This window comes from Orcinus orca, chromosome 1, assembly GCF_937001465.1.
Source record: "Orcinus orca chromosome 1, mOrcOrc1.1, whole genome shotgun sequence".
Classification (NCBI taxonomy): domain Eukaryota; kingdom Metazoa; phylum Chordata; class Mammalia; order Artiodactyla; family Delphinidae; genus Orcinus; species Orcinus orca.
In genome coordinates, this window is record NC_064559.1 from 208,611,875 (window position 1) to 208,636,782 (window position 24,908).

General features: G+C 46.6%; 1 protein-coding gene across 32 annotated transcripts in view; it reads left to right on the forward strand.

Annotated features, from left to right (window-relative positions):
- The window catches only part of NPHP4 (nephrocystin 4), a 144,652-nt gene that overhangs the window by 44,950 nt on the left and 74,794 nt on the right, over positions 1-24,908 (forward strand). For 29 of the 32 annotated variants that reach the window (XR_004484647.2, XR_004484645.2, XR_004484646.2 and 26 more), the window contains 3 exons: positions 628-809; positions 1,504-1,630; positions 19,338-19,520. The exons of 1 other annotated variant lie outside the window; for it this stretch is intronic. Coding sequence is in view for 28 of the 31 variants with exons in the window: in XM_049706645.1 (XP_049562602.1) it covers positions 628-809; positions 1,504-1,630; positions 19,338-19,520 (492 nt within the window). In the remaining 3 variants the exon portion in view is untranslated. The remainder of the gene's footprint in view (positions 1-627; positions 810-1,503; positions 1,631-19,337; positions 19,521-24,908) is intronic. 2 more of the 32 variants (XM_049706727.1, XM_049706730.1) reach the window with 1 other exon arrangement.

A 24,908-nucleotide genomic window follows, 5' to 3' on the forward strand; every position in this document is an offset into this window, starting at 1 on the left:
TAAACAGTAATAGCCTGGAGGAATATCCTTGCTCATTTGTTAGGGCGCCTGTATGTTTTTTTTGTTAAGATGAAAACACTTTAATATCCAGGAATCACTTTGGGGCAGACTTACTGCCTAAATATGCCCACTCTTCCTGCGGCCCTGTCCGCCCCAAGTCTCAGGTGTCTGAGCTGTGGGAGGGCAGAGGTGTTGAAGCTCGCTGTGTTCAGCCTTGGTCAGCGCCTGCCCTTGACTCCGGGACCTCTCACTTCTTGGAGCCCACTTGGAGCTCACTTCCTCTCACTGTTGGAGGTGCTAGGGCCCCTTGTTGCTGGTTTGCTGCGTCTTGAGAATTGTAGCTCAACCTTGGAAACCCGGAGCGAGAGTTAGCTGATTCAGGCATCTAAGGGATGTATTGCTCTACGAGATGACGCTACGTGAGAAATCCCCAAAGTACCTAGAAAATGGCCCAAGGCCAGTCTGCTCTGATTGGATGGTGCTTCACTAAGCTCCATCTGGTCTGGAATGTCTGAAACCTCTGTCTAGTTTCTTCTCTCTGCTGGGGCTCTCTGCTGGGAGCTTTCCTGGCGAGCTCCCGCCCCCCTCCGCACCGACCTTATTCTGTGCCACGTGTGCTTTTCCCAGGCGGGCAGCCCGCTGGACAGTGGTGCCCTGGAGATCTTGGAGCGGCGCCTGTGCGTGGGCGTGCACAACGGGCTGGGCTTCGTGCAGAGGCCACAGGTGGTGGTGCTGGTGCCTGAGCTGGAGGTGGCCTTGACGCACTCTGCCAGCTTCAGCCGGAGAGTTGGCGCCTCTTCGAAGGCCAGGTATTTCCCCAGGTCGCGGTCCGCGTGGAGTTAGGAGGTGCGGGTGGGCACCTGACCAGGGATCAGAGTGAAAGGCAGTTGTTCTTACACGCGAGGTGTGCACTCATCCACCTGGGTTCTTGCCCGGTGCCTTTGATTCCTCTTGCTTAGTCGTCCCCATCAGGAGCAGACCTCAGTGTTGTGAGGTTGGAAAGATCCTGGTTTTTGTGCCACGACGGGTTTCGGAGTTAGCATAACAGATGCTTCCAGCTGTGGAGCCCTGGCATGCTTTCCTCCAGATGCGCCCCGTGATCCCTTTCTCACATGACACAGAACCAGAGGGCAGTAAGTTCTGCCGCTCTGTTCAGTCCTGTGCGTCTCAAATCACAACAGAGACATCGCCTAGGGGTTCCATACGTGAAGCTGGACGGAAGCCGGCCTCGGAGGGGGTACCTCCCTGGAGACCTTCCGTCCTCCTGATACCAGTGCTGGCATTTTGGGAGAGTGTTGATTGCGGCACCTAAGAGAGGCTCTGGTTTGGGAAGTTACCTTGATGGCCAAACACCCAGAAGGGCTCAGTGCCATTGCTTGGGGGACTCACTGTACCAGACCGCAGCAGCAGCGCCCGGTGCCGTGGCGCCCGAGCTGATGGCGGGTGGGTGCCGGGCAGCAGGAGCCCCGCCTGACACGCCCCCTCTGTGTGTTCTCGGCGCAGATCTGGAAACCACACTCTGGTCTCGAGAAGCCGCCTCCAGCTCCCTGAGATGGTCTGTCAGCCCGCGTTCACCATCGTCTTTCAGCTGGAGTACGTGTTTAACAGCCCTTCGGGAGCGGACGGCAACGTAAGAACCATCCGCTTGTTTCGCGTGCCGCCTGGCGACGGGCTCTACGCGCGCAGAATAAGCATAGTCACCATTCCTTTTTCTTCCGTTAAAAGCAGTGTGATTATTATTAACAATATGGATAACAAGCGTGGAATATGATTCTAGAAAACACTTGTTCCAAGTGATAGCTTTGTTCTAATCATTTCCCATCTTTATGGTAATAGTACGTACACTCTGCTGGCAGCTGGTATAAACAGTTCAATAAACAGGCATCATGCAGCATAACATCATTAATTCATGATTATTGAATCAATAATTATTTTGAAAGAATGAGACCATTTTAATGCCTTTTTCAAATACTAAGTGTAGTAAAGCTTGAATCTGCACAAGAAGTGAATGTTTTCTTAGAGTGGACTTTGTATGTGCCCACATCAGAACCAAGCGTAAGAATCTGTAGGATTCAGTTGGAAGAAATGTAACAAAGAGACATCATTTACATCATTGATGCACATTTTTCGGAAAACCCAAGTCATGCTATTCTTAAGATTCAGATTTTTGTTTGAAAAAGCAAATATCAATTTAACAAGTAAATTAAAAATAAAAATAGGCCAACAAGACACCTTCTGTGGTGGTCAGTCTGCCTGCATCACCGTGCAGCTGAGGCAAGAGCAGGGGGCTGGGAGCGGTCTTGGGGGGCCTTTGGAAGGAGAATGGGGTGTCAGCACAGCTGCTGTGTTAGTTCCTGATGTCCTCTGGTAGCAGTGAACTGACCTCTCTGATGTCTGTGCCTCGTGTAATTCAGGGTCCTAATCAGGTGAGCAGACCCAGAGGCAGGTATTCTGAGTATAGGCGAACGAATGATGTCCGTTGTTCTCACAAAGTTCTTGTTCCCAGTTCTGCTTTTCTTTCTTTGTTACCAGAAATTTCAGCTAAAATGCAACTGTATGCAGATATGCTTGTCAGCCCGGGGCAGGCCCTCCGGGCCTGGGGTGGAGCTTTACCAGGAGGGAGGGGCTTCCCCATCCTGGGGGGAAGTTCGCCGGCTCAGGTGCAACATCCCTGGTGCTGCCACTGGGCATGGGCAGGAGGTCGGTACAGAGGGAGCCCCTGAGGAGCAGAGGGCCTGGCTCTCCACTAATTTACGTTTAGATTGTGTCCCCTCGAGAACGTTAATTACAATTCGCTTGTGATTATAAAGCCTGTGTCCTGAAACTTTATGTCTTACCCAACACTTGATTGTTAGTTTTTAACTCTTCACTGAAATGCTTACCCGCTGACAGGTGGATCCGCCACGCGCTGTTGCTTGTGGAGCTCTTGGAATGTGGCTTGAAATAGCTCATCAGTTCTTTTTGATGTGGAGGTTTATCTTAACATGGAATATTGGATTCCGTTTTACTGTCATCAAGTGTACTTTCTTCAGGGTAATCTGGAGAGGAAATGTTCCTGTGTCTGAAATGAATTTCCGCACAAATTACTTGCTGCATGGAACAGTGAGGATGGGTTAGCATTCCGGGGGTGAAAACCAAATCAGACATTCCCACCACAACCAGACTTAGACGTACAGGAGAAGACTAGCCTGATGCTGTCGACATGGGCTCTCGCTCCTTCCCCGAGGAGTGTCCCAGGAGGGGACGCGGCCCACTGGGCCTCCTGCAAGGTCAGGGCTCGGCCTTGGAGGGACATGTAGCAGCTGGCATGCTCCTGCTTCCCTCTGCAGCCCATTATGGAGCGTGTCTTCGGGTGCATTCAGCCTGCAAATTCCTTTCTCCCTTTTCTTTCCTTTTAAAAAACTCTATGTGGTGGACATGCCAAGTGTAAACAAAAGCAGACCGGATAGTAAAATAAGCCCCAAGGAGCTTCAGCAGTTTTCCACTCTGTGGACAGTCTTGTTTTGTCCATACCCTCTTGCACAACCCATTTTGGTTCATTTTGAAGCAAATTCCAGTCATAATTGCATCTGTTTTGATTATTGTAAACATTTCGGCATATACATTCTTTTCTTTAAGACCTTTTTAATTATAGAGACTTTCGAATATAAAGATAGAAGCGTACGATAAACCCGATGCATGTACCCATCGCCAGTCTCAGAAGTTATCAGCTCCTGGCCAGCCTTGTCTCTGCCTTTCTTTCCTATCCCCATTCCTCCCAGATTATTTTAGAGCAAATCCTAGACCCCGTGTCATTTCCTCTGTGGACAGTGCAGGAGATCTTTCCAAAAGATGGGGGTAAAACTTCCCTGCAATACCATCGTCACACCTAAAAAATAAAACAGAGTTCTCGGTATCATCAGTCACCCAGCCTGCCTGGGTGTATGTTTGAAGTATTTTCCTTAATCAGAAATAGACCTTTGTGAGACTGTTCACTTTCAAGTGTTTATCTAGATCAGCGAGAGGCCATCTGGGCTAATAGTGCCTCCAGTTTATACCCAGTCACCTGAGTCTCAGAGGACTGTTTTGGTCCTGAATATTTTGGTAGTCATTAGACACAAACTAGAAAAAAGTTTTGAGAAGACACACCCCTTGTTTGTAATCTGTTAGCCAGAACGACTAAAGCCTTTGTGATTTGTCTTTGGGTTAACTGTTCTTCTGATCCAGACAACGTACCTTCTAGAAACCTGAGTCCATGGGGACAGTGCACCCACAGCAGAAGGCCCGTTTGGAAATGCCGTGAGCTTTGCAAGTGTGGCCTCCAGAAATGTTTGCTGTTTGAATAAAGCTGATAAAGCAGACTGCCTAGAACATAAGAGTGACGTGGAAAGAAGGTAGCTGTAGAAATAAACAGACCCAGTGTCCTTTGCTGCGTTTTTATGTCAGAATAAGTGCAGATCACCACGGGGCTGCGAGGGGTCAAAAGAGCTCTTTTCTGGGGAGTAACACAGCAAAATAACCCTCTCCCACATCTCTGGGGGGTAAAACTCTAATTTATTTATATATTTGCTAGTATTCTTTGAACAAAACAAGTTCATATAACAGAGATTTGAGTGCTTAACATAGGTATCATGCCTGGATTTACTCTGAAAATTACATAAATTTAAACTTTCTAGAACTTGGAAATACAGATGTCTTGAGGGTTCTCTGGAGAGCTTTCAAAATAACCCCTCCTTGGACCCTGGAGCCAGGTCCGTGTCCTGATTGAGTCACCTTGCAGCTGTATACACATTGCAGCCATACATCTCGCTGTGCTGCAGCTTGAGGTTGTCACCATCAGAGGCCCCCCACCGAGCGCGCAGGACCTGCTGAGTTTCCGACTGTCTGCTTAGGCGGAGGTTGCTAAAGAAGAGGGAATTGGTGCAGAGTCTTCTATTTTGTCCTGAATGTTGGGTCTCCCTTATGGTTTTAGGAAAGATAACAACTCACTTTTTAAAAATTGTGGGTTTTTTTATTTGTCTTTTTTAAAAAAATATTTTTTCATTGAGAAATTCACATACCCTAATATGATTTTTAAAGTGTCCAATTCAATGGTATTCTGACTTACTTTTTTTTTTTAAATGTCTTTTTTTCTTGTGGGAAAATACACATAAAATTTACCATCTTAACCATTTTAAAGTGTACAGCCAGTGGTATTAAGTACATTCACGTTGTTGTACAACCGTCACCACCATCCATCCCCGTAACTCTTTTCGTCTTGTAAAACTGAAGCTCTGTGCCCATTAAACACATTCCCCATTCTCCCCGCCTGCTAGCCCCTGGGAACCATAATTCTACTTTCTGTCCCTATGATTCTGACTGTTCTAAGTACCACATGTAGGTAGAATCATACGGTATTTGTCCTTTTGTGACTGACTTATTTCACTTAGTGTAAGTCTTCGAGGTTCATCCATGTTGTAGCGTATCATAGAATTTCCTTCCTTCTTTTTTTTTTTTTTTTTTTTTTTTGCGGTACGCGGGCCTCTCACTGCTGTGGCCTCTCCCGTTGCGGAGCAGGCTCCGGACGCGCAGGCTCAGCGGCCATGGCTCACGGGCCCAGCCGCTCCGCGGCATGTGGTATCTTCCCGGACCGGGGCACGAACCCGTGTCCCCTGCATCGGCAGGCGGACTCTCAACCACTGCGCCACCAGGGAAGCCCTCCTTCCTTCTTAAGGCTGAATAATATTCCATTGCATGGATAGACCGCACTTGGGTTGCTTCCATGTTTTAGCTATTGAGAACAATGCTACTGTGACCATGGGTGTACGAGTATCTCTTTGAGACCTGCCTTCAATACTTCTTGTGTATATATCCAAAAGTGGAATTACTGGATCATATGGTAATTCTATTTTTCACTTTTGAGGAGGCAGCATTCTGTTGTCTACAGTGGCTACACCATTTTACATTCCCACCAACAGTCCACATCCTTGCCAATGCTCATTGCTTTCTATTTTTTGGATAGGAGCCATCCTAATGGGTATGAAGTAGTATCTCATTGTACTTTTTTTTTTTTTTTTTTTGTGGTACGCGGGCCTCTCACTGCTGTGGCCTCTCCCGTTGTGGAGCACTGGCTCAGGACGCGCAGGCTCAGCGGCCATGGCTCATGGGCCCAGCCGCTCTGCGGCACGTGGGATCCTCCCGGACCGGGGCACGAACCCACGTCCCCTGCATCGGCAGGCGGACTCTCAACCACTGCGCCACCAGGGAAGCCCTCATTGTACTTTTGATTTGCATTTACCTAGCGATTAGTGATGTTGACCGTCTTTTCATATGCTTGTTGGCCATTTGTGTGTCTTATCTGGAGAAATGTCTAGGTTTTTTGCCAGTTTTTTATTGGGTTGTGGAGTTTTCTGTATATTTTGCATATCAGTCCTTTATCAGCTATACGATTTGCAAATATTTTCTCCCATTCTGGGGTTTCCCTTTTTACTCTGTTGATATTCATTTCACTTCCAGCCTGTATGTGTCTTTGGTTCTCAGGTGGGTCTCTTATAGACAGTGTATAGTTGGATCATGTGTTTTTATCCATTCTGCCAGTCTCTGTCTTTTGATTGGAGAGTTTAATCCATTTACATTTAAAGTAATTTCTGATAGGGAAGGACTTACTTCTGTCATTGTGTTATTTATTTCTATGTGCTTAAAGTTTTTTTTTGTCCCTGCATTACTCTTTTCTCTTGCGTTTGGTTGATTTTCTTTGAAGTGAAATGTTTAAAGTCCTTTCTCATTTCCTTTTGTGTATATTCTATAGCTCAGTTCTTTGTGGTTATGGGGACTACCTTTAGCATCCAGAAGTTATAACACTAATTTGAATTTGTACCACCTTAATTTCAATAACATACAAAAACTCTGTTCATTTGTAGCACAATCTCCCACCCTTTCGGTTGTTGATGCCACAGTATTACATCTTTATACATTGTGTGCCCAAAACATAAAATAATAATGCTTTTCAATGTGTTATTCTCTTAATTTATGTAGAAAACAAGATATGGAGTTACAAACCAAAGTTGTAGTAGCTTTTACACTAATAATTTGTGTTTTTCCTTTATATGTATTAGTGTTTTAAATCATGTAGACAACAAAAAGAGCGATAACAAGCCACTGTTTCAATAATATTAGCTTTTATATTGTCCATATATTTACCTTCATTGAGATCTTTTTTTTCCCATATGGCTTTGAGTTACTGTCCAGTGTCCTTCCATTTCACCCTGCAGGACTCCCTTGAGCATTTCTTGCAAGCAGGTCTAGTGATAATGAACTCCTTCAGCTTTTGTTTATGTAGGTATGTCTTAATTTCTCCCTCACTTTTGAAGGAGAGTTTTGCCAGATATAGGATTCTTGGTTGACAGTTTTGTTTTCCTTTTAGCACTTTGGTATGCTGGCTCACTGTCTCTGGCCTCAAGTTTCTGATGAGAAATGTGCTGATAATCTTATTGAGGATCCCTTGTACGTGACAGTTTGCTTCTCTCCTTGCTTTCAATTTTTGCTCTTTGTCTTTGTCTTTTGAAAGTTTGATTACAGTGTATCTCAGTGTGGATCTCTTCAGGTCCATTGAGCTTCTTGGATGTTTATATTCATGTCTTTCATCAAATTTGGGAGGTTTTCAGCCATTATTTCTTCAGATACTCTCTCTGCCCCTTTCTCTTGCTTGTCTCCTGAGACTCCCAGGATGTGTATATTGGTCCAGTTGATAGTGTCCCATAGGTCCCTTAAGTTCTTTCTGCTTTTTTTTCAATTTTTTTTCTTTTTCAGACTCAGTAATTACCATTGTTCTATCTTCAAGTTCATTGATTCTTTCTTCTGCATGTTCAAATCTGCCTTTGAATCCCTCCAGTGAATTTCTCATTTTTGGTTATTGTAATTTTCAGCTCCAGAATTTCTTTTTAGGTTTTCTGTCTCTTTATTGATATTTCCATTTTGTTCATACAGAGTTTTCGTGATTTTCTCCACATCTTCCTTTAGTTCTTTGAGCATCTTTAAGACAGTAGTTTTAAGGCCTTTGTCTAGTATATCTACCATTAGGTCGTTTTCAGGGATAGTTTCTGTTGATTTATTTTTTCCTTTGAATGGGCCATACTTTTCTGTTTCTTTGTATGCCTCGTGCTTTTGTTTTTGTTGTTGAACACTGTGTCTGGATTTCTCCCATCCAGCATAATGTTTTGGACATTCATTCATGTGGTTCATTCATTTTTTATTTTAAATTTTAAAATTTACTTATTTATTTATTTTTGGCCGCGTTGGGTCTTCGTTGCTGCGCGCGGGCTTTCTCTAGCTGTGGTGAGCGGGGCCTACTCTTTGTTGCGGTGCATGGGCTTTGCATTGCGGTGGCTTCTCTTGTTGCGGAGCGCGGGCTCCAGGCACATGTGCCTCAGTAGTTGAGGTACGCGGGCTCAGTAGTCGTGGCTCGCGGGCTCTAGAGCGCAGGCTCAGTAGTTGTGGTGCACGGGCTTCATTGCTCCGTGGCACGTGGGATCTTCCCGGACCAGGGCTCGAACCCGTGTCCCCTGCATTGGCAGGCGGATTCTTAACGACTGCGCCACCAGGGAAGTCCCGGTTCATTCATTTTTATTGCTGAGTTTTCTGTCCTATGAAACTGTTTCTTCATTTTTCGCTTGGTGGGCTTTTCTACTTTGTGAATGGAGCTGCCCGAAACATTCTTGGGCAAGTCTTTTTATGGACGTATATTTTCATTTCTCTTTGGTAAATACTGTGGAGCAGAGTGGCTGGGTCACGGGTAGATGTGCGCTTTCCTTGTAAGCAGTGCCAGCCTGTCCAGGTGGTCGCACCAGCGCTGTCTGAGGGCTTGGTTGCTTGCATGCTCACCAGCATTGGATTCTGCTTGTCATTTTAGTTTCAGGCACTTTAGGGGTTGTGACTGTGGCTTTGCTTTGCATTTCCTTGGCGACCAGTGATACTGTGTACTTGTTTGTGTGTTTGTTGGCCGTTCCCAATCTGCCTTTGTCAAGTGGTCATTCCATTGTTTTGGGTTGTTTGCCTTTTTTATTGCGTGGATGGGGGTTTCTTTTATATATTTTGGATATAAATTCTTTTTCAGATACATAGATTGTGAATATTTTTTCAGTCTGTGGCTTGCCTTTTCATTTTCTTCACACTGTTTTTTTTTTTTTAAAGGCATAGTGGGACTTTATTTTGTTCTGTCGAAAACTTTTTATTTTATTTCTGTAAAAACTTACAGACAAGTTGCAGAAATACAAAAAATACTGGTTTAGTCTTGGTTCAGTTTCACTGACTGATTACATTTGCCCCATCTGCTTTAGTTGCACTTGCTTGCTCACGTTTCCTCCCTCCCTCCCCGTGTGTGTGTGTGTGTGTGTGTGTGCGCGCGCACATGTGTGCATGTATGTAGACTCACACACGTATTTTTTCTGAACCACTTGAGAGTAAACTGCAGACATCATGCTCCTGACCCCTAAATGCCTCCATGCCTCCTTGAGATTGAGGGTGTCCCCTGTGTAAGCACAGTGCAGGGTCAACCTCAGTTCACTTAGCATCAACTCCACGCCCCCATCTCCCATCCACCTTTCGGTTCTGCCCATCCATCCAGCCGTGTCCTTTGCAGTGTTTCTCTCAGTACAGGACCCAGTGCAGGATCACACGGCTCTGTGGTCTCCTTCAGCCTGGATCAGCTCCACAGCCTTTCTTTGTCTTTTTAAGACTTTATTTTTTATGCCATATTCTCCCCCCTTTACAAAATGTCCTAGAGAGCAAGTTCCTTATTTTGGATTTGCTGATGTTCCCTCCTGGTGGAGTCGGGTTGTGCATCCCCGCTGGACACTGTGTGAGGCGTGTCCCCAGGGTCTCATGGCCACAGGTGCAGGTGCATGGTGTCCATCTGAACCGCACTGGCCTTGTTCACTTGGGTCGTCTGGTTGGGTGTTGTGTGATGCCTCCACCATGGAGTTACTGTTTTCTTCCTTGCAACTAATAAGCAGACCATGGGGAGGCTCTTTAAGCCACGCAGATACCTGCTCCTTGTCTGAATGTCCCCCTAGGTTGGCATCCATTGCTGCCTCTCTCAGAAGCATAATTTGCAACCCCAGCCTTTCCCCCACATGGCTTTCCACTGTCCAGAACCCTCCCTTCTCCCTCGCGGATGGATTAATTGATTGATTTGGCCGTTGAGTCCATATTGGTATGGACTTCTGGATCCCTGGTTTTTTGTTTTTTTTTGCGGTACACGGGCCTCTCACTGTTGTGGCCTCTCCCGTTGCGGAGCACAGGCTCTGGATGCACAGGCTCAGCGGCCATGGCTCACGGGCCCAGCCGCTCCGCAGCATGTGGGATCTTCCCAGACCGGGGCACGAACCCGTGTCCCCTGCACGGGCAGGCGGACTCTCAACCACTGCGCCACCAGGGAAGCCCTGGATCCCTGTTTTTAAAATGACCACCCCTAATTATTTCTGGTGTTCACATTGTCCCATACTTAGCAGAGTCCCTTCAGGCTGCGACATCCCCGTCATGTTCTGTGTTTTGAGCGTTTTCTGGCAGAAGATGCTTCAGGCTCGTCTTGCCTCTTCCCTGTTCCAGCTCTGGAATCAGCCACTTATGTGGGGAGCTGTGGTTTACCACCTCTTCCTTTTTCTAAAACGCTTTTTATTTTGGGAAAGTTTTAGATTTACAGAAAAACACTGAAGATAGTGCAGAGAGATCCCATATACCCATTCCCAGTTTCCCCTATTATTAACGTCATTAGGATGGCACATTTGTCACTCCTAATGAACCAGTATTGATGCATTGTTACTAACCGAAGTCCATACTTTTGGTAAGTCAAATTTCCTTACCTAATGTCCTTTTCTGCTCCAGGACCCCATCCAGGAGGCCACATGACATTTAGTCATCATGTCTCCTCAGGCTCCTCTGGACTGTGATGGTTTCTTAGACTTTCCTTGGTTTTGATGAGCCCTGGCTCTTTTTAAAGGGGAAAGTGTTAGAATCCAGGTCTGGGCGCTGGGATTGTCTTTGTTTCTAAGCCCGCTCAGTGGACAGAGCTCGGACAGTTTACATGTGGAAACACACATGCACGTATATGTGCACACACAGGTACGCATGCATACACATACTTAAATAGACGCACACACATGTACACGCATCCATGTGCATGCACACGGCTTAGGAGTTGAGCTGTTGCTGACCCCATCCACCTGGCGGGGCACCCCAGGCTTCACCTTCCACGTTTGCACCTCTCCTTCCACAGAGGAGCCTGGCTCCCAGTGCCGTCCGCATGGCAACTCGCTTGCTCAATCCTAGGAGGCACCTAAAGTAACGTCAGAGTAGCTTCACCCAGACAGCTGTCAGAAACAAACCTACCAGGCAGAGTTCAGGGTTCGTTAGTGGCCGAGACCCAGGGGAGCAGCCAGTGTTGTCCTGGGTCCCTTGGCTCGGCCCCTTCTGTGTGTTCACGCTGTTCATCTGAATGCAGTCGGGTCCTTCTGTTTCTCTTTGCTTTCAGTTTTATAGTTACTTCCCCTGCCCGTCCTTATTGAGTTAGTTTTATTTTTTGAATATAAAGAACACAAATACAGTTTTGAAAGTCAAAGTTCTACCAAAAGGTGGTCCGAGAAGAGTCTCCTGGCGGGAGCCAGCTCTGTGGCTTGGGGCCCCTCCTTCCTGGGCTGCTTTGTGTGAATATCACAGATGTGTGGGTGTTGACTCAGCTCCCCTTTCCACACGGGGTCGGGGGGAGCAGACCTGTGCGTGGGCCTTGCGGCTCGTTGGGTCTTCTCGCCGGCCCAGCTCACCCTGGCAGTCCCGCCCGGCAGTCCTGCCTCCCCGCTCCTTTTTCCAGCTGCACTTGCTCCATTGTGCTCTGCAGTTTATTTGCCCAATTACCTATATTTGGATATTCAGATAGTTTCCAGTATTTTGCAGCTGTAAGCGATGCTGAGATGAATGGTCTTGTGCGTGTGCACTTTTGTATTGTAGGAGGGGCACCTTCAGGGTGAGCTCCCAGAAGTGGGTTTGCTGGATTGGAGGTTAAATGTATATATTGTGTTGTTAACTGTTGTCCAGTTTCTCCAGAGGGGTTGCACGCTGTTCTGTTCTCACTGGCAGTGTACTGGGGGACCTGTCTCCCCACTGGCTCACCAATAGTTGCATTGTCAAGCTTTTGAGTTCTGCTAATCTGATGGGCAAGAAATGGTATCACAGTATCGTTGAATTTGCATTTCTCTGATTATAAATGAAGTTGAACATGTTTTCATATGTGTGTGAGTTGTCTATTCATGTCTTTTGCCCATTTTTCTGTAGTGCTCTTGCACCTTGTCATCAAATGTTAAGAGCTCTTTGTATGTTAAGGATATTTCCTCGCTTTATCTGAGACATATATTGCAGATATTTTCTCCCAGTTTTGTCATTTGTCTTTTTATTTCCCTCGTCCCTGATTTTTTTGGGCCACGTGTCTTAGTCTGCTCAGGCTGCTGTAACAAAATGCCATATATTGGGTGGCTTAAACAACAGACATGTATTTCCCGCAGTTCTGGAGGCTGGAGGTCCAAGATCAAGGCGCCTGCAGATCTGGTTCCTGGTGAGGCCTCTCTTCCTGGTTTGTGGACACCACCCTCTCGCTGTGTGCTCACGTGACCTTTCAGTGGTGTATGTGTGTGGAGGGAGAGGGGGAGCTCTCTCTTTCTCTTCTTATAAGGGCACTAATCCCACTATGGGGGCCCCCCTGTCATGACCTCATCTAAACCTAAGTACCTCCCAAAGGCCCACCTCCAGATGCCATCCCTTTGGAATTAGGGCTTCAATGTATGAATTTTAGGGAATGTTTGTTTTGGACAAACATTCAGTCCATAACATCATGTAAGCTTCAGAATTTTTTGATGCAGTCAAATGTATCCGTCTTTTCTTTCGTTGTATCTGGATTTTGAGTCGTAGTTAAAAAGCCTTTCCCTACTCCTATAGAAGAATGTATCCGTGTTTTCTCCTAGTACGCGTATAGTTTCAGTTTTTATGTTTAGATCTCGTTTGTGGTGTGAGGAATGGGTCTAATTTTATCTTTTCCCAGGGGCCATCCAGTTGTCCCGATACTCCTTATTAAAAAGTCCTTCTGGCTGCAGTGATCTAAGATGCCTCCTAGTCATACGCTAGGTCTCCGTTTACACTTGCATCTGCGTCTAGATCTTTATTCTGCCCGTGGCTGCTCTGTTTCTGTGCTGGGACCACAGGGTCCCGGCCGAGGCTGCTGGGCCTCTTGGTGGCGGGTGCGGCCTGCAGCCCCTCCCCTTCCTGGCTCTCCCTGCTCTCCCCACGTTGGCTTTTCCCGAGGAACTTCAGCATCAACAGGTCTAGCTCCATAAAGAGAGCTCGTTGGCATTTTTATTGGGATTGCATTAAATTTATTAATTTGTGATGTCATAACCAGGAAGAAGGGAAGTCTTTCTGTTGGTCCACTTCTGTTTTTGTGTCTTTTGGGAGTGATTTTAAATACAGGTTTACAATGTAGATTTTAAACAGTTGAACAGTTCTTACTAAGTTTATTCACAGATATTTAATTTTTGTGCTGCTCTTGTAAGTGGGATTTTCTCTTTCATGTGTTCTGGACCTTCTTCTTTTGTGGACAGTCATTAAAGTTTTTTTTTTTTTTTTTTTTTTACCAGCACTTTATATAGCTTTTGTCATGTACCTCACTGTTTTTTAAATTACACTTTATTTTGACGTCATTGCAGATTCACATGCTGTTGTAAGAAATAAGCAGAGAGATCCCATGTCCTCTTTACCACTTGTCCCCAATGGTAATGCTGTTTCTTGGTTTCAAGTCCAGCTGGCTGACTTTTTCTTTAAGGTCTTGCATCCTCCGCACGGCCTCAGCCTGGCTGGCACGGAGGCTGTTCCCCTCCGTCCCTCTCCCCTGCGTTCCCTTGCCTGCCCTGCGTGTTTCTCTGTTGCCGGCTTCTCTCCCGCTGTGCTCAGGATTTCATGGTGCCCTGGGGGTTGGGGTAGGGGTGGCAGCAGACAGCTTCAGGCTTACTTCTTCCCCGGGTGGTGACTCCGAACGCAAGCGAGCCTCCTTCTCCTGAGACCCCACTAGGAACCCCTCATAGAAAGGCTAGGGCTGGCCTCAGTGCATCCCTTCCCTGTAGTAGTCGTTATTCCAGGCCGTGGAGTTCCCTGTTGACCTGCACTGGGGTCACAGCCCCGTGGAGCAGAGGTGCCCGCAGGAAGGGATGCCAGGCTACCAAGCCTGAGCCCCAAGGTCAAGGGCTCTGTAGGACCCAGTGGGAGATGCGAGGAGGGAAGCGGACCCCGGCAAGGGGCCGGTTCTCCAGAGGAAGCAGATACAAAGTCCCTGGAGTGCCCATGCTCTGGCTGCTGGGCTGCAGACTCCGAAGGACAAGAGGCTGCACGCCTGTCCACCTCACCAGCCACGGCCCCAAACTCAGGACGGATTCCCTATTGCTTCTCTCAGCTCTTGTTGAGTTGATGTCTTTTTTGCAAAGAGGACCAGAGTGTTATGAGCCCTTTAGCCAGTATGAAGAGTAATTCTAGGTTTACAGCTTTCTTAAAACCATACCCCTGTTGTTTTTCATTGCTCATGTGTATGTTTAAAAATAATTACTGTACTCTGTAGAATGAAATGAAAATATTGCCTGCCAAGTGATTACTGTGCTTTTAAATGACTCTGCATACGCGGTGTCATGTACAGGCAGCTTAGACGACTTTATATGTCGTTAGGTCTCCTTTTCCACCCTGCATGTGTATGAAGGAAATCAGTCTGCAGCAGCTGCCGCGTTCTCTGTACGTCTGAGTTGGAAAAGCTTTTGGCGTATAATCGATCCACTTCTGGAAGGAATGACTCCGGGCTGATGGTATGTGAGCCTTTGCTTTGCCCGGTGGTCCTGGGTGCCTCGTGCTCCTTGGCGGGAAGGAGGGGGGAGATTCTGGCTCTGGACGCCTGTTTCTCTCCTGACTCTTCCCTTGGGCGTGTTTCAGGCTCTCGGGCCTTGCGAGGTTCACCTCAGTGGCCAGGCACCCAGTGTCCTCTCAGGAGGATGCGGGAAACAAGTCATCTTACCCTTGTGCGTTGCCTGTGGCCCAGCTCTGAGACCTCAGAGCCGCCGGCTGCCAATGTGGACCGGCCCCGGCTCGTAGGCGGGTGCACGCTCCTTGGTCTGTGCCGCTGGGGTGGGCCTTGGCCCTCCCTCCGTGGTCAGCATTTGTGGATGGTGCAGAGGGTCACATGGACACCCCAGAACAGACCTGTGCCTGGCCCAGGCCGGGCCGCCTTCTGCCCGTTCCTCTGTCTGTCCCGTGCTTCCTAAATCTCTCTCTGTGACTCGCGGTCACCACAGCCTCTGTGATGGGCGTGCTGTCGGGGACATTTGGACACGTTCTGCCGCAACAGTTTGCTTTTCTCATTTGTGCTCACCAGGGGCCCCAGCGTGGCTGCCCCCATCCAGGGTCTGGCCCTCGGGCCCAGCTCTGTCTCGGGAGGTGGCCTCAGGGCCAGGGGACCTTCCCCCACCCCATGGGTTCCCTGTCACCTCTGCAGTGTGTTTCTGGGCGTCAGGCTGCGGTGACCAGAGTTAGCATGGAGGGGGCTCAGTGGGTGACAGGGGGCCCCGGCAGGAGGAATTAGGTCTCACTGAAGATCTAAAGGAAAATCAACCTCGTGAAATAATCTGAAGTTTTACCTGCCTCAAAGGGATTTCTGAGTTGGTCTGAGGACAGAGGCGGAGGGGGTTCCTCCTGGGGCGGCCTGAACAAATTGTCGCAAACTACTTGGCTTCAAACAATAGACATTTATTCTCTCAGTTCCGGATCCAGAACCTGCCGGGCCAAAGTCGAGGCGTCGGGAGGGCCTTGCTCCTTCTTGAGGCTCAGGGAGGATCCTTCCTGCCTCCTCTAGGTTTTGTTCCTGGGCTGTTAAAACGAAGTGTGGGAAGTGGGTGTTTGTGTAACTGACAGCTGCCTTACACAGAAGAGTGCCGTGCAGACTGAGGACGAGAAAATCAAAAGGTGTGTGAAACCGGAAGCTGGGGATCAGTCACCGCATTGGAAAGGTTAAGCCGGAAGGGGTTGCACAAATAGCATGGAAACGGGGGCACGCTTTTTATTTTCATTTGGATCCTGTAATAAACTTACGAATTTTTTGGGACACGGCTGTTTGCAAACGTAGTCTAGGTAGTATGGAATCCTTATAGTTTTTTTAGTGGCAAGTTTTGCTGATACATTTATTTATTTATTTATTTATTTATTTATTTATTTATTTATTTTTGCGGCACGCGGGCCTCTCACTGTTGTGGCCTCTCCCATTGCGGAGCGCAGGCTCCGGACGCGCAGGCTCAGCGGCCATGGCTCACGGGCCCAGCCGCTCCACGGCATGTGGGATCTTCCCGGACCGGGGCATGAACCCGCGTCCCCTGCATCGGCAGGCGGACTCTCAACCACTGCGCCACCAGGGAAGCCCTATAATTTATTCTTAAAAAACAATAGACTTATATCAACTTTTCCCTGATGCACTGTAGTTGTTCAGTACCGTTTTATCCTGTCAATGGCTAACGAGATGGGAAGGGCAGACCGCCGTCCTTGTATTTGACAGACATTGAAAGTTATGGCACAGAATCAGACGCTTAGGATTCTTAACTCGGCCGATTCTTTGCTTGTACTTCCAGGATGTGGGTTATTTTTTTTTTCTCATTGAGTTGACAGGGACCCAAATCCTTGCTCACGTGGTGGTATGAAGTATCCTACCCATGGTCTGAAGTTTGGCTCCAGTAAAGGCTCAGAATAAGCTGAAGTGGGTGGTGTGAGGTCCAGTTACGAGGGGGCCTCAGGAAAGAGAGATTAACTCACAACCAGACACTGATGCTGGATGTTCCCCCACATGGATATAAAGGATATAACGGGATGGGATATCATCTGGAACAGCCCGGGAAGACTGACTCGGATGAAATGCATGCTTCCTGTTCTGTATTGGGGTCCCCTCGTGCACACCCTCTGCTGTGGTTTGAGCCAGTTGGCCATCAAGCCGCCTGTGCTGGATTCCAGCCAGAGTCCTTTTGTGTGTGTGTGTGACGATCTGCCCTTTACCTGAGTGCAGTCAAGTCCTGGCTGTGACAGTGGCACACAGCTCACCCGTGTCCAGCCACATGAGCAGGGTCTGTGGGGAGCCCCGGGCACACCGCTGGAGCCTTCCCTGCTTGCGTGGCCCCAGACACAGCTCGGGTCAGAGGGTCCCCGTTGGCATCGCCTTTCCTTTGGGACCATGCTCTGCACCATCACAGGCAGGCTTGGGCTTCCATTCCTTCCGAGAGTCCGAGGCCCCCTCCTTGCAGGCTGTCAGCCTCCCTGTGACCACGGCCTGAGTTTGGGGGCGGCTGGGTTAGTGCGTGCAGCCGGTGGTCAAGAGGGACGGAGGGCCATCGGCTCCCTCGGCTGCCCGGCGACACTGAGGAACCACGCGGGCCTTTGCGCTCGTCCTCCCAGGAAGGGAGATGCTGTGGCCACGTTGCATTTTACACCTGCCGCCTTTGGGTGGCTTCTCCGCAGCATTACCACCGAGGCTGGGAATTGTGGGGCAGAGGCGGGCGTGGCCGCTGCCCCGAGTCCCGGCTGTCAGTCTGACTGCGGTTAGTGCCGCTGGGCTCTTAGGGTGGAAAGCGCTGTTCCTGGGCTCCAGTCTCACCCGGTGTCGCCAAGCGCCCCATGTCCTCTGGCTGTGAAATGGCCTTCCTGGGGGAGCCGATGTGCCAGGGAACCTGCAGAATCTGCCATTCAAGGCCTGGGGCAGAGCCGTTGTCTCTGAAGCTGCCATAATGGGGTGGATCACAAGTCTTGTTGCCCAGCCGAGCAGGGATTTCAGGACCCGACCACGGCCCACTCCGAGTTCTGCTTTATTCTTGCTGCTTTTTTTGGACCATTTTTAAAGTCTTTATTGAATTTTGCTACAATATTGCTTCTGTTTTATGTGTTGCTTTTTTGGCCATGAGCCATGTGGGATCTTAGCTCCCCGACCAGGGATCGAACCTGCACCCCTGCATTGGAAGGTGAAGTCTTAACCACATGACCGCCACGGAAGTCCCTCTTGCTGCTTTCTGAATAAGCGGATGAAAGTGGTTTCTTTAAAACGCTACTGAATCAAGCCCTGAAGCCGTATTTGTGAAAATGGCTTTGTTTGAACGTGGAGGCTAATTCTGGGGTGTCCTAGGGTCCTCTTCCCTTGCATCTGGCCCATGATAGAGACAGTGAAAGAAGGAACAGCATGTAACATTCTGCCTGACTGATTTCCTAATTACACGTAAGTTACATAGAACATACCATTAGGAGCTGAAACTTCGGGGGAGAAACTGTGTGCTAATAACCCTAAATTGAATATCCATGTGTATTCTTCTTTTTAATTAATTTTTATTGGAGTATAATTGCTTTACAATGTTGAGTTAGTTTCTACTGTACAGCAAAGTGAATCAGCTATACATATATCCCTTCTTTTTTGGATTTCCTTCCCATTTAGGTCACCACAGAGCATTGAGTAGAGTTCCCTGTGCTATACATTAGGTTCTCATTAGTTATCTATTTTATTTTTTTATTATTATTTTTTTCATTTTATTTATTTATTTAGTTTTGGCTGCATTGGGTCTTCACTGCTGTGCGCGGGCTTTCTCTAGTTGCGGCAAGCGGGGGCTACCCTTCATTGCGGAGCATGGGCTCTAGGCTCGCAGGCTTCAGTAGTTGTGGCACGTGGGCTCAGTAGTTGTGGCCCACGGGCTCTAGAGTGCAGGCTCAGTAGTTGTGGCACACGGGCTTAGTTGCTCCACAGCATCTGAGATCTTCCCGGACCAGGGCTCGAACCCGTGTCCTCTGCTTTGGCAGGCGGATTCTTAACCACTGCACCACCAGGGAAGTCCCTTAGTTATCTATTTTATACATAGTAGTGTGTATATGTCAATCCCAGTCTCCCAATATCCACGTGTTTTCTTCATCATTTTACAAAGTGTCTCATCACTAACACAGAGTGCCATTCCTGGTGTTTTATTCATGGATTTGGGTAGATGTTGGCAAGGCACAGAGTGTCTGAAAACCTGCAGGAAGATCCTACAGGAAGAGGAGGCGTCATAAAGATGGAGTTGGTCTTCAAGAGGGTCCTGGTTGGTGGGGGGGGTCCCAGAACCGGAGGCTGGCTTCTCTGCTCTCTTTGAGCCACTGATGTGATGTCGTGTCCTCCTCCTGTGGTGGTTCTTTCTTTTGTGATGACCCCCTGCCTTGCTCTCTAGTGAAATTTTACCGGGAAAGCACTGTTGATTTCCCCCACCCAAGTGGGCTTGGTAATGACTCGTGACCAATGTGCTTTGTTTCCATTCCAGGCAGCTGCGGTCACCTCCTTGTCGAACCTGGCGTGTATGCACATGGTGCGCTGGGCTGTCTGGAGCCCCGTGCTGGAAGCCAGCTCCGGGCGGGTGACGCTACCTCTACAGGGTGGGATCCAGCCCAACCCCTCGCACTGTCTGGTCTATAAGGTACCCCCAGCCAGCATGAGCTCCGAAGAGGTAAATTGTTAGAGGCTCCGTAAGTATGATTATTTTCTACGAGCTTCTAGCAAGTTCCTGCATTTTCAAAATCAGAAGCTGACAAATAACGTTTGCTGATGTTTCATGAGCTCTGTTTTTTCATGTCAAGGCTGTGCCCTTAAAAAATAAGTGTGGTTTCTGAGTCGTAGTCGGCTGTGAACTCACTGAGGCCGGTTTTATCTGGGGTCTCATAATGTCCCCGGTCGTGTATCAGTCTCTCAAGGTGACCTGTGGGACCTGTGACCCTTATTTGTATACATGGTGCCATGAGATCCACTTCTGTGCTTTTTAAAAAGCCCTCTTTTTTTTTTTTAATTTATTTTTTTATTGAAGTATAGTTGAATTACAATGTTGTGTTAATTACCGCTGTACAGCAAAGTGGCCCAGTTAACATATATATATATGTACATTTTTTCATATTCTTTTCCATTATGGTTTATCACAGGGTATTGAATATAGTTCCCTGTGCTATACAGTAGGACCTTGTTGTTTATCCATTCTAAATACACCAGTTTGCAGCTGCTAATCCCAGACTCGCCCCCCCAACCCCCTCCCCCTTGGCAACCACCAGTCTATTTTCTGTGTCCCTGATTCTGTTTCTGTTTCATAGACAGGTTCATTTGCGTCATATTTAGGATTCCACATATAAGTGATATCGTACGGTATTTGTCTTTCTCTTTCTGACTTACTTCGCTTAGTGTGATCATCTCTAGGTCCATCCATGTTGCTGTAAAAGGCATTATTTTGTTCTTTTCTATGGCTGAGTAGTATTCCATTGTATATATGTACCACATCTTCTTTATCCATTCATCTGTCCACGGACAGTTTGCTTCCCTGTCTTGGCTCTTGTGAATAGTGCTGCTGTGAACATTGGGATGGATGTATCTTTTTGAATTAGAGTTTTCTCCAGATATATGCCCAGGAGTGGGATTGCTGGATCATGTGGTAATTTTATTTTTAGTTTTCTGAGGAACCTCTCTACTGTTTTCCACAGTGGCTGCACCAACTTACATTCCCACCAACAGTGTAGGAGGGTTCCCTTAATAAAAAGGCCCTCTTGAAACGTTTGGTGCCCTGGGGGCTGTGTCTCGTGTGCACAAGGCTGGGATGGGAGCCGGGCGGTGGGCACTGCCCTGGCTGGTCTTTGGGGCTTGTCACTCATACCCACTGGACCTCAACTCTCTCCAGCTGTGTCTGGAGGGGAGGGACCACAGCAGGACTTAAAAAACAATCCATTTTGAAATGAAGCTTTCTCTGATCCCCAGTATAGAAAGCAAATAAAAGTGGGGCAGGGCCAGTGGAAGCGTGTGTGTGTGTGTCTTATCCCCTGGCCTCCACTGGCCTGTTGGCGGCCTTGCAGGATGGGGAGCAGAGACCTGGGGGCCACAGACACCGTGTGACACCACTGCTCTGGCTGATGTCCCAAGTCCTTCCTGACACTACTAATGGGTTGTGACAGCATTTTTGCCTGGGTGTGTTGTTTGATTCTTCTGCTGACATTCCTGAAATATACCCGTCCTGTCTCAGCAGCACAAACAGGAGTCTTTTAGGCCTCAATTGTCTAATTTTTCTTCGGTAAAGGACCAGACCTGTTATATCAGTATGTCATCCGTGTGCTGAGTCTAGTGACAAACATTATCTTCCGTGTTATTATTTATGGTTTGGATTATGCTTTGGGAACCTGAATAAGGGAGCAGCTGATGGTGCAGCTTTTCTTATTATGAGCAATGTCCCTGGTTATGGGGTCACATTTTGCTGCACTCCCACATGGTCTTGTTTGAGCCCTCATTATAAGATTGCCATTAGAAATCCTGACGCCATTGCCATTTTCTCATTCTCATTCTCTCTCTCTCTCTGTGTATGTATGTATGTGAATAAATCCTTATTCTGTTTAATTTTAGCCTTCTCATGCCACTACATTTCCTTCACTTTTTAAGTGTGTAAACTATATTGGAGCATAAGTGTTGCGAAGGTTTGACTGTCTTAAGGATACAAGTATATTAAATACCATCATTTTTCATGAGGAATATCACTTCTAATCAGGGTTTCTCACCCTCAGTACTATTAGCGTTTGGGGACAGGTAATTCTTTGCTGTGGGTCTGTCCCGGGCACTGGAAGGTGTCAAGCAGCATCCCTGGCCTCTTCCCACTAGATGCCAGTAGCATCCCCCCAGTTATGACAGCCTGAATGTCTGCAGACATAGCTGAATGTGTTCTTCTGGGGGCAAAATCGCCCCCAGTTGAGGACCACTACTCTAAACAGATATAATTAGCTAAAATAATAAACTACCCCTGGTCACAGACTTGATCCACTCTCCTGCTCTCTAAAAGTGCTGCTCTGATTCTTCCTGTATTTCTCATCTCATGTAGCAGTGCCAGCATCTGCCCAGTCAGAGGGGTGAAACCTAGGTAAGCCTGGTCTCTGCCTGTGCACCCGTCAGATCTTTATCTTACTTGTTCATTCAGTGACTTTTTATTGAACACCGGTATCTGCTCTGGGAAAAATATCTCTAATCCCATGGAACTTACAGTTGAGTAGGAGTGGCAGATGTTAAAGAAAAAAAATACATGCTATACACATCCTATAATTTTTTACTAAGTAAATTTTGCGGTTTATGTTATTATGATTATTTACTGTGAAGGTAAGTAGTGTATTATGATTATGTTTTCCTTCTTAAACAACTCCTGTGTTCTTTCCTTGAGCAAATAATTGTCTTTAAGAAAATTAATATCTCCAGAGGCAGCCGCTTTCAACTCTTAGCTGTGACATATGGTATTTACTTTGTTTTCTAAATATTATGCTTCTACTGTTATTTCTTAGTATATCAGTTTTAGAAATTGCATATTGTCTTACAGTAATGATAGATGGGACCTTTAGCTCTTTTATACACTCCTCCACTTAAAGAACAACCCCACTCTGTCCCCCCACTGCTTGGCCTTGCATTCAGGCACTGTTGCCAGAGGTGTGCAGCACAGTGGGGTCTGGCCAGAGGATTGGAAGGGGAGCCCCAGGAAACTGGAAAGAACTAGGGGGATCTGGAGAGGGAGGAGCTTGGAAAGTACCCCATAAAGTTGTTTAAGAAATGCTGAGCTAACCCCCAGCTTCACGTGCCTGAATCTGACCCCAAACAGCATATCGCAGACTTTGAGAACTGGACTGTGGGTGGGGTTGCCCACTGGGTGGACCACATGCAGGAGAGGCCTGAGTATCACTGCACAGGCTTTGAAAATGGAACTGGTGTTGAAACCACCACCCGCAGGAGGCTGGTTGGAAACTGGGGCTTGAACCCAGCTGGGTGGATTTCTGACTAAACAAAAATACCAGCGTTCTCCATAGGATTTAAACGAGACTCAGAATCTTATAATGTGGCATTCAGAATGTCCATGATACAAGCTAAGCTTAACTGACAAAGAACCAGGAAAATCTCCACTCGTAAGGGAGAGACATTCAACAGACAGCAATACCGAGGTGACGCAAATGTTGGAATTATCAGACAGAGCCTTTAAAGCAGGCATTATCAAAATGCTCCAGTAAATCGGAGCGAACACTTTTGAAACAAAGGGAAAGATAGAAAGTCTCAGCAAAGAGATGGAAGATAAAGAAGAAGCAAATGGAAATTTTAGAACTGAAAAATAAAATTGCCAAAGTAAAGTATTCGCTAGGTGGACTCAATAGCAGAATGGAGATGACAGAAGAAACAGTCAGTGAACTTGAAGGTAAATCAATAGAATTTATCCAGTCTGAACCACAGAGAGAAAAGTGATTGGAAGACAGTGCACAAAGCCTCAGGGACGTGTGGGGCAGGACCACAAAGGCTAACACCTGTGTCGTCAGAGTCCCAGTAGAAGAGAAAGGGTTCTGTGCAGAAAAAACATTTGAAGACACAGTGGCTGAAAACTCCTCTAATTTGGCAAAAGACTTAAACCTATAGATTGAAGAGTTTCAGTGAACCCAGAGATAATTGCAAAGAAATCCACAACCAGACACATCATAATCAAACTGCTAAAAAATAGAGACAAAGTCTTGAAAACAGCCATAGAAAAATGATGCATTACTTACACACAGACACTAATTTGAATATCTGTGGGTTCCTTAGCAGAAATCATGGGGGCCAGAAGGAGATGGAGCAACATTTTAAAAGCAGTAGCAGAAGGACCCCGGAACTCAGAATTCTGTTCCAGCAAAAGTCCTGCAGGAACGAAGGTGAAATAAAGACATTCTCAGATGAACTAAAACTAAGAGAATTCATTGGCAGGAGACAAGCTCTAAGAGAATTACTAAAGGAATTTCTTCAGACAGAAGAGAAATGATACCAGATGAAAGCTTGGTACATCAGGAATGAAGGAAGAGCATCAAAAATGATAACTATAATATAGTATTCTCCTCCTTTTGAGTTCTTTAAAATATGTTTGATGGTTGAAGCAAAAAGTATAGCAGTGTCTGATAGGATTCTTAAGGTATGTAGGTATAATAGGTAAGACAGCTATAATACAAAGGGGGCAGGTAAAGAGACCTGTAGGGTGATAAGCTTTCTACATTCCACTTGCGGTAATAAAATATAGATTTTGAGTAGATTGTGAAAAGTTAAATATTTACATTGTAAACCCTAGAGCAGTCACTAAAAATAGGATACAAAGAGACAGTGAGAAACCCAATAGATAGATAAAATGGAATAATTCAAAATAAGGCAAGAAAGGGGAAACAGGAATGAAAAACAGAGGGAACAAATCATAGTAAAATGATAGTTCTGAATCCAGACACACCAATAATTACATGACATATAAATAGTCTGAACACACCCACTTCAAGACAGAAGTTGTCAGGTGGCATAAAAACTCAAGGTCCAACTGTATGCTGTTTACCAGGAGCTCAGTTCAAATACAACGATGTAGTAGGTCAAAAGTAAGAGGATGGAAAACCATTCTGTGCAAACACTGTTCAAAGGATAACTAGAGTAGCTCTATTAATACCAGACAAAGTAGACTTTGGAGCAAAAGAAATTGCTAGAAATTAAGTGGGATATTACGTATGATAAAAGAGTCAATTCACCAAGAAGACATACAATACTAAAAGTGTATGCATCTAACATAGAGCTTCAAAATGCAAAAAACTAATAGCACAGAAATAGACAAATTAACAGTTGTAGTTGGATATTTCAACACTCCTCTTGGAGTAAACTATAAACATGTAGATAGAAAATCACCAACATATAGAACTGAACAATATCATTAAGCATCAGGATCTAAATGACCTTTATGGAACGCTCCACCCAACAACAGCAGGATACACATTCTTTTCAAGTGCACATGGAACATTCACCAAGATAGACCATATCCTGGATCATAAAACAAGCTTTAATTTTAAAA